This window comes from Myotis lucifugus, unplaced genomic scaffold (genome assembly GCF_000147115.1).
Source record: "Myotis lucifugus unplaced genomic scaffold, Myoluc2.0 scaffold_988, whole genome shotgun sequence".
Taxonomy (NCBI): Eukaryota; Metazoa; Chordata; class Mammalia; order Chiroptera; family Vespertilionidae; genus Myotis; species Myotis lucifugus.
The window spans coordinates 82840-95598 of record NW_005872036.1 but is presented as its reverse complement, the minus strand read 5'-3'; the positions used below and the strand labels follow the sequence as shown (position 1 = coordinate 95598).

General features: G+C 42.5%; 1 protein-coding gene across 1 annotated transcript in view; it reads left to right on the top strand.

Moving 5' to 3' along the window:
* Positions 1–8681, top strand: part of LOC102425534 (lysine-specific demethylase 3A) — a 33933-nt gene extending 25252 nt beyond the window's left edge. The window contains exons 12-16 of the mRNA XM_014449012.2: positions 4413–4532; positions 4611–4750; positions 6623–6799; positions 6882–7016; positions 7984–8681. Of these exons, the coding sequence (XP_014304498.1) occupies positions 4413–4532; positions 4611–4750; positions 6623–6799; positions 6882–7016; positions 7984–8082 (671 nt within the window). The 3' untranslated portion in view covers positions 8083–8681. The remainder of the gene's footprint in view (positions 1–4412; positions 4533–4610; positions 4751–6622; positions 6800–6881; positions 7017–7983) is intronic.
* Positions 8682–12759: the final 4078 nt, after the last annotated feature.

Genomic DNA, 12759 nt, shown 5'->3' with positions numbered 1-12759 from the left:
GATGTTTCAATGGATGGATCTCCAGGCGTGTTTGTGTGTTGAGCGTGAAGGGGAGTGAGTATCTTTTGTTGAGTTATAGTCATCCTACTTGTAAATTTAAGGGGAGAAACAAAGGAGTCTTCTCACTCCACCATGATGCTGACTTCACTCTACCATATTAGTCCTTAGTCATCTTTGGTACGATAACGTTTAATATAGGGTGTCCAAAATTCACGCGAGAAGTAATTTTGATAGAAAACACAGATTTATAATTTAAAATTGTAAATTTTTTATTGATTCATAAAGTATACAGTATAGGGTTATGTATGGAATAGCACATCAGGTAAATGGCCTCCACGGCTTTGCTGGCACATCCGCAAAGCCGTGGTCTTCATTGTCCCTGCTCCTGGGCCATAATTGGTACTTGGTAATGCTTATCAAATTGAAGGGATTGAAATCAAAGGGCAACAGATATTAGAATCTGATTCAATAAACCAAGTAAAATTAGGCTTTCATTTTTTTGTTGTTGTTGTTAATGCTCACGCAAAATTCAAATCTTGCATGAATTTTGGGACACCCTATAGTTGCATGGTACATTATTGAATGAATGGAATTTTATTAGTCATTTCAATGTTGCTGGACATTCAGGTTATTCTACAAGCATTCCAGCTGTTTTAACGTCTACTCTTCAATGTAATGTTCTATGTTGGTGGATAGTAGTTACTTAAGTTAGTATTTAAAGTACCCTTTCAATTGGGTTTTTATTCTCTGGCCATGACTTGATAAACTGTCCAATAAGGATTGCTCAGGATTGAGATTGGTTTCTACAATTTCAGCTACTTCTGTTGACCTGTTTTATGTAGGGTCTTTGTTCAGGTTTGTTTTGTTATAGTTGGCCATTTTGAAAGGGTGGTTTATCAATTTATTGTTGAGTGAAATTTCAGTTGTTTGAATCATTCAGTGAATTTGTAGTGTTTTATATTATTTGACTCCCATTTTTCAGGTTTTTTTGTAAGTTTGATTTTTTTATTTCTTCCTCCCATAATTACTTCCAACACTAATTTCTCAGACTTGAGGAAGGGATGGCAGGCCTCTTGAAGAAAGGACAGTCTTTGGCATCTTTTCCATGTTCTTCAGAGGCATATTTTGTGGGGAGCAAGTGTTTGGACCTCAAAACCACCATTCTGTTATGGTGGAGTCAGCCCAGAGCAACACCAGGAGCAGGGTTGGGGAAACTCACACCGACTAGATGCCCAAGATAGTTCTGCCAGCCTGGCGTGACAATGGTCTGTGAGAGAGAGGACACACAGGCAGAAGTCCCCTTGCTTATTTATTCCCCTTGCTTCTCAGGTCTCAGATTAGAGAGCTCTGAATATATCTGAGGCTCATATCATGTTACCTAAGTGAGTTCACTTCACTCAAGCCCTTCAAAGTAGCTGGATGGTCAGGATCTGCTGGGGTCCAAATCCCAGCGGGTCCAGGGGAAAGGTGTGGACGGAGTCGGCGAAGAAGGAATTCAAATCTTGCGTGAATTTTGGGACACCCTATAGTTGCATGGTACATTATTGAATGAATGGAATTTTATTAGTCATTTCAATGTTGCTGGACATTCAGGTTATTCTACAAGCATTCCAGCTGTTTTAACGTCTACTCTTCAATGTAATGTTCTATGTTGGTGGATAGTAGTTACTTAAGTTAGTATTTAAAGTACCCTTTAAAACACCAGGGGGAAAGGTGTGGACGGAGTCGGCGAAGAAGGAATGACACGGAGACAGCGTTCAGTTGATCAGCAGCCTAGCCAGGATCTCCAGCGAAGTTCTGTCTCTAGGTTCTCTTGTCATGTTCTCTCGCTAGGTTCTTCAGCCAAGTTCTGTAGCCAGGTTCTGTCGCTAGGTTCTCCAGCCAGGTACTCCAGGTTCTCCAGCCAGGTTCTCCTGCCATGTTCTGTCTAGGTTCTATAGCCAAGTTCTGTAGCCAGGTTCTGTCCAGGATCTTTTGCCATGTTCTCTCGCTAGGTTCTCTCTCTAGGTTCTGTGTCTTGTTACATCTGTATTTATACCAGTTGATTTTAATCCTGTCAATTTCTATTCCAAAGGTTAGGGCATTTCTTTTTCCAGGGAGTAAAGATTATGTAGCTTAAGAGTGATTGTTCTTAAAGTGATTAACTACCCGCCTGGCACTTAGTTAAGGGGTTTTATTCCCTCCCTAACTTCAGGGAAAAATCCCTACCTGGGGAAACAACCTTTCTCGGAGAGGTGACCTTGGTTAAAACTCATAGTGCCAAGAAGGGGAGCAAACATATTAAGAACAGTATGCCATGTACGCCAGGTCCCTTGAAACATATGCTGTGCAGATGTTTCTTCTCTGCAGCGACTGTGTCAAGCAGCAAGGATGGACCGGCTCCTGGCAAGGATCTCAGGATACTCTCTGTTCACAGTAGGGGTTTACATAAATTAAGCATTTTTCCACAGAAGTAAATGGTGTAATGTTGCATAGTATGATTATCCATGTTTTATTGAAATGAAGCTTCAAAGGGTAGAAGTGGTCATCTGAGTTTTCAAAATACAATGGAACCTTGGTTCTCAAACTTCATTCATTCCAAAAGGCTGAGAAGCCATTTGTTTGAAAACCAAATCATTTAGAAGAGTGTAAATTGAATTCATTCCAGACCCCCAAATGATTCCCCATTTTAACCTTTCTTATATACAGTACATGTCTAATGTACTGTTCATTCTATATACAAGCACTTTTTAATTTATCGAATCACCCCCTCCTAGCCTTAAATGAATCATTTTCAGCACTTGTTCCAGGGCTGAAGCATCTTCGCTGGTTCACATATCACTGCCTCCAAAATGTTGTCACTAGCTAACTGCTTTCTTTGGCCAAATCAACAACAGGTTTTCTACCTCTTTAGTTGCCTGTGATCCCTTGTTTTGTGAGTACTTTTCACACCCTTAGCAACATCAGCACACTTGATGGCCTCTTTATGTTTTAAAATTGTGCTAAGTGTCCATTTTACCAGCAACAAAAGCAAAAACCAACAAGCAGGAAAATATTCACAGCATGGTAAACTGACTCGCATTCTGTCCTTTGTGGTCTGAGAGATGAGATGCTTTTCATCATGCTGATGTATCAACCAGACAGGATTGTCAGGTGGAGAATGTTGGAACTTGTTTGACAACCAAGACTTTTTTCTGTGAACAAGTTGGTGGAGAACCAAATTGTTCAGATGGGAGAAGGTCAAGATTCGAGGTTTGACTGTAAATTCTCTTCTTACCGAAATAGCTTGGCAGCAGATCTAGATTCCAGTAGATGGCAGCATTGTTCTAGAAAAGCTTTTCCTGTGACAAACTTATTTCTATCCAGAGTAAGCAGTTAGGGATTGAAGAAAATAAAAATATGTTCACTTTCAAACACCTTATACCTTACCACAAACATCATTAAAGAGTGGTCATTTGTTAAAGATTGGGTTTCTGAGCCATGACTCCTCAGTGTGCTTTTGTGGCTCCACTCCCCTGCTAGCATTGGCCGTGCTCTGCTTTCTAGTTTTGGCTTATTATCTTTTCTTGCTAGCACAGTGATTCATTTTTTAAAAAATTATTTTCCCAATTATTGGATCCAGGATTTTTAGTTATTCTCAGCAGAAGGGTCTGTCAGGGACTTTTTGACTATCACTAGAAACCAAAGCCCTTGTATTAGGAGAGGGTTTATTATACTTGTTTTATTTTATTTATGGTTAAATATTTAATAAGAAATGATTTTCTTTCATAGTTGAAAGGATAAAATAATCCTATATAATAAAAGGCTAATATGCAAATTGTCCCCTCGACCATTCGAACAGGGAGTGGGGCCCACTGGACCCCACCCATGCATGAATTCGTGCACCAGGCCTCTAGTTTATATATATAAAAGTCTAAGCAACTGAACAACTGTTTGACCATTTGCTATGATGCACACTGACCACCAGGGGGCAGACACTTGATGCAGGAGCTGCCCCCTGGTGGTCAGTGTGCTCCAGGGAGCGCCACTCAGCTGACTGACAGGCCATCAGACACTGGGTTCACACGGCTGGTGAGTGCTGCTGCAGCAGTGCAGTGCAGTGCCTGGCCCAGGCTCCTCCCCGGCTGCCTGCCACTTTGCACATTACTACATGTTTGGAGGATGTTGGCCCTGGCCTGCAGGGATCAGGCCGAAACCATCACTCTGACATCCCCCAATTGGGTCCCGGATTGCAAGAGGGCACAGGCCAGGCTGAGGGACCCCACTGGTGCATGAATCCATGCACCAGGCCTCTAGTATTAATATTGTTCTCTCACTTTTACATGATTAGAGAAGCATCTTTTAAATTTCGTGACCAGGTACCCTCCAGGGAGCGGGAAAGACTGTCAGCCTTTGTTACCTTTAGTATATTTAAAGGCATTTTCTGTTTGCAGGATTAATTACTCCAGAAGATCGGAAATATGGAACAACAAATCTTCACTTAGATGTATCTGATGCAGCTAATGTCATGGTCTATGTGGGAATTCCAAAAGGACAGTGTGACCAAGAAGAAGGTAGGGTGCTGAAGTAAAAGTGGGGCTCACTCTCCCAGCTGGAGACTGTGTGCTGATGTTTGCTTTCTCTTACTCCAGAAGTCCTTAAAACTATTCAAGATGGAGACTCTGATGAACTCACAATAAAGCGATTTATTGAAGGAAAAGAGAAACCAGGGGCTCTCTGGCACATATATGCTGCTAAGGACACGGAGAAGATACGAGAATTCCTTAAAAAGGTGTGCTCCTTACCCTATGGCATGTAAAGAGAGGCATGGGGAATCCTATCCTATATAATAAAAGCCTGATATGTAAATCGACTGAATGGCGCAACGACCGGTCACTATGATGCGCACTGACCATCAGGGGGCAGATGCTCAACGCAGGAGCTGCCCCCAGCCTGCAGGCCCCAGGCCAGCCAAGGCAGGTGCCAGTGGGGGTCCCCCAATTGCCCCGCGGGTTGTCCCACAGATGGGCCCTGATTGCTGGTCAGGCCTAGGGACCCTATCCGTGCATGAATTTCGTGCAACGGGCCTCTAGTAGCAATATAAATTACTACATGTTCAAGAACTGACTGGGTTACTGGGGAATTATCACAACCTCAAAGGTTAAATCTGTGCCTGTCAGATTGGACAGGCTGAAGCTGGTTGCTAAGAAACAGGATTTCTAAATGATTAGGCTGACACCTCTGAAAAGAAGAGCCCCTGACTTTTATATTATAGTGTTTTATATTATAGTGTGTTTGGAATTTTTTGTGCTCTTTATAAGTTACTTCCTCTGACTATCTCATAGCATGTAATTTGTTTTTATTGCCTTGAAAATCTAAGAACTTCACAAGTTGTGTATCATTCCTTGGCCCTTGGTACCATGTTCTGAGTGAGTTAAAAAAGACCCTGTTGGTTTTGTCTGCCTTCACATAGAAGCAGGTCAGCAAGGCCTCCAGCCCTGCTGGTGGCTATTAGCTTGTGAAGGGTCACTGGAAAGAGATGGAGTGGTTTTGAAGTTTCTGAGTCTACTTGGCAGTTACTCACAAAGGGCTATCTGTGGAAGTTCCAGGCAGCTGGAAAGATGGGTGTATTCAGTTTTTAACCTGGTTGGCCATGAGGCTGCTGGTGGCAGCTCAGATATCTGTGGTTGATATCCTCCAGCAATTCATGAACAATGGATATGAATACTCCTAGCCCTTAACATTTCTTTGAATCAAAGTGTTTCTGGCTAAGGATCATTTGACTCTTCAAGAAAACCTGCTAATCACCATATTGTTTCTTTTAATAGTATCACCCTTAGTCTGTGCTGTCTGATCTGGAATAAACAAATTTAATCTACAGCTATCTTGGTGACTGTTTCATAATTCAGATTATACAGGTGTTTATTATCTGCAAAATGGAGCTTGGGCCAACTTATATTTAAAAGTCTAGACCCGTGGTCGGCAAACTGTGGCTCGAGAGCCACATGCGGCTCTTTGGCCCCTTGAGTGTGGCTCTTCCACAAAATACCACATGCGGACGTGCATGTACAGTGCGATTGAAACTTCGTGGCCCATGCGCAGAAGTCGGTATTTTGTGGAAGAGCCACACTCAAGGGGCCAGAGAGCCGCAGTTTGCCGACCACTGGTCTAGACCAAAATATTTTCCAAATTTGTATTTATAAAAGTATACAGGCTGCCCTAGCTGGTTTGGCTCAGTGGACTGAGAGTGCTGGGTTTGACTCCTGTCCAGGACATGTACCTCAGTTGCAGGCTCGATCCCCTTCCCTGGTTGGGGAGCATGTGGGAGGCTACCAACCAATGTATCTCTGTCTCTTCCCCTTCCTTCCACTCTCTCTAAAAATCAGTGAAAAAATATCCCCAGATTAATTATATATACACATACACATATACAGAAGCTGCCGGTCTGTTTACAGGAAATGATAGAAGAGAAGCCTCATTTTTTTTCAGTCTTTCCTTCTTTCCTTTACTTACTGTCTTTGAGGACTACACATCTTTGCTAATAGGGCACTTATATAAAGGCCTATATGACAGTTACTGACTGCCCACATGGTTCGCGGGGAGGAATGCCTTCAATGGGCCTTAGCATATTGCTCAGTTTCATAATGTTTTTAATATATTCTAGGTATCAGAAGAGCAAGGTCAAGAAAACCCAGCAGACCATGATCCCATTCATGATCAGAGCTGGTATTTAGACCGATCCCTAAGGAAGCGTCTTCATCAAGAGTATGGAGTTCAAGGCTGGGCTATTGTACAGTTTCTTGGGGATGTGGTGTTTATCCCAGCAGGAGCTCCACATCAGGCAAGAACCAGTACTTTGTCCTTTTTTCTGGTTTTACTAAGAACTTCTGTGTGTGTGACTGATGTGGCCTGGTGTTTTTCAGGTTCATAACTTATATAGCTGTATCAAAGTGGCTGAAGATTTTGTTTCCCCAGAGCATGTGAAACACTGCTTCTGGCTTACTCAGGAATTCCGTTACCTGTCACAGACCCATACTAATCATGAAGATAAATTACAGGTAAAACTAGCACTGATTCCTGGCATTGGCTGACTCTGGCTTCATGGCCCATTACTTACCTTATAAAATTAGTGAACTCACACTTGGTCCAGTGATTTGATGAACTGCTTTATTTTGAATTTCATTGTCTACTTAGGCAGAGGAGGAACAAGCAGGAAATCTCTGCTTGGTCTGTAAGGGACTGTCTGGAGAGAAAGTCTTTAGTGTTAAAAGGGAATAGATCTGACTTAACGATCCTGGCTGAGCTGCCACGCAGGGGTCTTGAACACAGACTTTTAGTGCTGCAATACTCTCACCCTTGGGTAGAGCAGAACAGAATCTCTGGGACCCAAAGAGGGCCTAAGAGGCTACGTTTTTTAAGGGCTTTTAATAGTCAACCAAGTAACATAATTTCATGTTTCAAAACCAGGGGAAAACAAACAGAAAAATAAAACTGTACCTTTGAACTTGCCTCTCCCTGCACTTGCCAGGGGCAGGGCCACATGGCATCAAAGCCTACAAAGGGGGTCTTTAAAGTTCTTCAAAGGAGGCATGGGTTTAAAATGTGTGAAATATGGGCCTAAAAGAGCCCGGGGACCTTTCCAGTACTGACATTTCATAGTGAATATTGAGTTTTAAATTCTGAGAGAATGGTATGGAAACTGGTAGGAAAAGTTTGTTTTTAGTAACAGGTTTTAGATTTAACAGCAAACTGACCATACCTCCTCTTGTTCCTTTAGGTGAAGAATGTTATCTACCATGCAGTCAAAGATGCAGTTGCTATGCTGAAAGCTGGGGAATCCAGCTTCAGCAAACCGAGGGTCCTGGAGACGCCTTGAGCCCTGTGCATTCAGTACTGACATTTCATAGTGAATATTGAGTTTTAAATTCTGAGAGAATGGTATGGAAACTGGTAGGAAAAGTTTGTTTTTAGTAACAGGTTTTAGATTTAACAGCAAACTGACCATACCTCCTCTTGTTCCTTTAGGTGAAGAATGTTATCTACCATGCAGTCAAAGATGCAGTTGCTATGCTGAAGGCTGGGGAATCCAGCTTCAGCAAACCGAGGGTCCTGGAGACGCCTTGAGCCCTGTGCATTGGAGGTGAATACTGGCAGCTGTTCAAACTCTTCAGGCAGGATTCCTGTGGACTTTGAGATTCATGTTACCTCATCTTTTTTAAACTGTACCTGGTGAGGGTACTGTCTAATGTATATTTCTAGTGTTTACAGACACTAAATGTGTATATGTAGTTACTATTTACAGAACATGCATCCTTCAACTGTGACTTCTCACCTAGTGCAGAACTACCAAGCTGTAAAAATAAAAACCTCTTCTCAGCTCTGGAACAATACTCCAGTTATGACTCTAGCTGTTTGCTTGGACAGCTTAGTCAAAATGGGTTAAAACTATTAGGAACAACTGTGCAGTTTATTTGGGTTGTATTTTGTTCTGTGTCTGTCTGAGTATCCCCTCCCCTAACCCTTAGGGTTTAGAAAAGCAACGGAGGAAATGACAGCTAACAATGCGATTCTTGCTCTTTTGAATCAGGACTGGCATTATATAACAAACCAACTACTGTACAATTCTTGGGGTTAACCATCTTTAGTTCAATGGAATTTTAATTTAAATGGAGCTTTGCTAATATTAAGTGTTGAGCATTTTGCATTAAAGTATTCATATAATATTTTGACTGTTTATTGGCATTCTACATACCTTTCATCAAATGTTATACATGTAAAAAATTGCTCTGGGAATTCATACTAAAAGCAAAGAAATGAGATGCTGTAATGGTTTCCCATGATTATTACAATGCTAACATGGAAATAAGTTTCTCCCAGCTAGATGGAAACCCTGTCACAATTTTGCAAAGAAACACCACCAACAAACTAAATTTAGAAGTGGGAATTAACAACAAAACAAATCGTGACTGGTTAAATGATTCTGTAAAGATTATCAAAATACTTTGTCTCTTTTGGCCCTTCATGATGCAAGAGTTTAAAAATAAAAATGAAATTATTAGGATAGTTTTAGAACAGTAATCTACACTAATAAAAGAGAAAGATGCAAACTAACCATCACTCTGCCACTCCGCTACACCCACCAGCCAATCAGGAGCGAGTATGCAAATTAACCCAACTAAGATGACGGCAGCCACAGAGCTGGAGCAAGGAGGAGGCTTGGGTTGCCCCAGGCGATGCAGGAAGCCAAGCTTCCTGCCTGCCCTGGCCAGCCCTGGGCTCCGCTCAAGGCTACAAAGTTTCAATTATAGAAGATAAATCCCAGATACCTGCTTCCAGCCCGCCCTGGCCTCTGCTCAAGGAGGTGCTGAAAAAAAAAAGGAGAGGCTGGGAGCTTGGGTCGCTGGGGGATGTGGACAGCCTGAAAACGGCCCTCAGCCCCTCACCCAGGCTGGCCACACCCCCATGGGGTGAGGGCCCCACTGGGGGGCTTGACCAGCCTGCAAACAGCCATCAGCCCCTCACCCAGGCTGGCCAGGCACCCCAGTGGGAGACCCCACCCTGATCCGGGGCACCCTTCAGGGCAAACCAGTCGGCCCCCACCCGTGCACCAGGCCTCTATCCTATATAACAAAAGGGTAATATGCAAATTGACCCCAACAGCAGAACAACTGGGAATGACTGGTCACTCTGACACACACTGACCATCTGGAGGGCAGATGCTCAATGCAGGAGCTGCCCCCTGGTGGTCATTGCGCTCCCACAGGGGGAGCTCTGTTCAGCCACAAGCCAGGCTGATGGCTGCCAGCACAGCGGTAGTGGCGGGAGCCTCTCCCGCCGCCTCAGCAGCGCTAAGGATGTCTGACTGCAGCTTAGGCCTGTTCCCCTGGGGAGCGGGCCTAAGCCAGCAGGTGGACATCCCCCAAGGGGTCCCAGACTGTGAAAGGGCACAGGCCGGGCTGAGGGACACCCCCCACCAAGTGCACAAATTTTTGTGCACCGGGCCTCTAGTCCTATATAATAAAAGCCTAATATGCTAAGTGTCCAACCAATCAAAGCATAATATGCTAATGATATGCTAAGGCTGCTCAACTGCTCGCTATGACGGGCACTGACCATCAGGGGGCAAATGCTCTGACAGGTACGATAGCTTGCTGCTGGGGTCTGGCTGATTGGAACTGAGCGAGATGGGCCAGACACGCCCTGGAGCCCTTCCGGGGTCCCTCCCCAGCTGGCCAACCTCCGGCATCCCTCCCTGGCCCCAATCATGCACCAGTGGGGTCCTTCGGCCTGGTCTGTGCCTTCTCACAATCCAGGACCCCTTGGGAGATGTCAGAGAGCTGGTTTCGGCCCAATCCCGCAGGCCAGGCCAAGGGACCCCATTAGTGCATGAATTCGTGCACCGAGCTTCTAGTACCTAAAATATTTATCTCTGAAGGGACAGAATTCAGGAAGCCACCTTTTTATAGCTCACAGGTTCTCATAGTTTCTCTGTCTACACTAAAATTACATTGAAATCAAATAGTATAGACAAGGCTGAGCGCCTGGATTTTACCTTTTGGGAAGTCAAATATAAACAAATTCCCTGAAAATAAGTAGATATATCTGCCTAATTCAGTAGAAAAAGTATTCCCCTTTTAGGTATACAATTTAGAGGTAGTACGAAGCTCTTCTATATAGCGTTTCATCTAGAATTGGCACATTGCTTAGAAATCTCCTAAGTCAAAGAAAGCTTGTATCTTCTTTAGAGTAAACCCCCTTCAAGTCAGATCTCAAAAGAGTCAGAAGTCCAAGGACTGTTATTCATATAATCAAATACTTTGTAATAACAAATATAAAAACAGAAAGCCACCAGGAGCAAGAATCAAAAGAATCTTCATATGTATCATTAAATTTGCGAAGTTTGCAGATTCTGGAATGATCCAATATTTATTTTATATTATGAAATGTTAAGTTTAAAGAAATGAGAGTATAGGAAATCTGATAAAAGAATGAAATTGCCTGAAATGATCAGAGTTGGAAAGTCAGTAAGTAGAATTTACAGAGTGAATTCTGTTCATGTAAATGCTGGCGTGGTTAAAATTGGAAATTTAGCAGATGAATTAACAGAAAAATGTTCTTTTACAAACTGGAAGAGTGGTAAAAATACACAATACATCACTGAAAAACAGAGATGTTAACTTATAAGCAAGACAGAAAAATATAGGTTTGGTAACAAAGAACCAAGACAATGGTGCGGTGATGTTCAGAGACTGAACCTTTTACAGTATTGATGACAGACACCTCATCGGACTGAAGAAGCCCAAGCAAGATGGATGGGTGGATTAATGAATGACTAAATAAAGCAAGATAAATAAAAAACACACCTATGTGATGTATGGTAATAAAAAAATACCTCACGAAACAGGTTCTTAAAAGCAGCCAGGGGAGAAAAACATCATCTTCAAAAAAGTGACAGCTTAACACTTGCCTTTCAACAGCAACAGTGGGAACCAGAAGAAAGTAGATGCCATTCTTACTTTTCAGATATGTTGAGAACATATCTGAAAACAAAAGTCTGGACACAGCAAAATTCTCTTCCCTGTTTTTTACAGACATCTTTAAACAACAACAAAAAAAGCACAAGTTTATTTTCAGGCTCTTGCTGAAGAAACTTTTAAAGATATTCTTAGGGCCCAGCCAGTGTTGACCCATGAATCGGGAGGTTATGGTTCGATTCCCAATCGGGGCACATGTGTGGGTTGCTGGGTTCGATCCCCAGTAGGGGGCATGCAGGAGACAGCTGATCGGTGATTCTCTCTTCTCATTGATGTTCCTCTCTCCCTCTCCCTGAAATCAATAAAAACATTTTTTTAAAAAACAATATACTTAGGGAAGAAAATTAAGCCACATAATGCAAGGGGAAAAAATGGTATACAAGGGACATTGTAAACTCCTGGGTAAAATTAAACAAAAGTGGTATGAAAAAGTATTTTTTTAGAAGTCTAGGTAAAGCTCCTCCAAAAGTTAAACAGGATTAACATATGACCCAGCAGTTTCACTCCTAGGTATACACTGAAAAAGAACTGAAAGCAAGAATTCAAACAGATACTTGTACACCTTTGTGAAACAACCCAAAAGTCCATCAAGAGATGAATGAAAAAACAAAATAGCATATACATACAATGGAATATTTTTCAAAAAAAGGAAATTTTGACTCAGGATACAAAATTGGATGAATCTTGAAAATAGGCTAAGTATGCCCCCATACAAAAGCACAAGTTCTGTATAATTCTACTATGAATAATCATATTCCTAGAATAGTCAAGTTTCATAGAACCAGAAAGTAGAATGATGGCCCTAGCTCAGGGGTGGGCAAACTTTTTGACTCGAGGGCCACAATGGGTTCTTAAACTGGACCGGAGGGCCGGAACAAAAGCATGGATGGAGTGTTTGCGTGAACTAATATAAATTCAAAGTAAACATCATTACATAAAAGGGTACAGTCTTTTTTTTTTTTTAGTTTTATTCATTTAAAACGGGCCGGATCCGGCCCGTGGGCCGTAGTTTGCCCACGGCTGCCCTAGCTGGTTTGGCTCAGTGGATAGTGTCAGCCTGTGGACTTAAGGGTCCCAGGTTCGATTCCAGTCAAGGGCACATGCCCGTTGACAGGCTCGATCCCAAGTAGGGGGTGTGCAGGAGGCAGTTGATCAATGATTCTCAGCTCATCATTGATGTTTTTATCTTTATCACTCTCCATTCCTCTCTGAAATCAATTTTAAAAAAAGAAAGTAGAATGATGGTTACTGAAACAGGAGGAAGGGG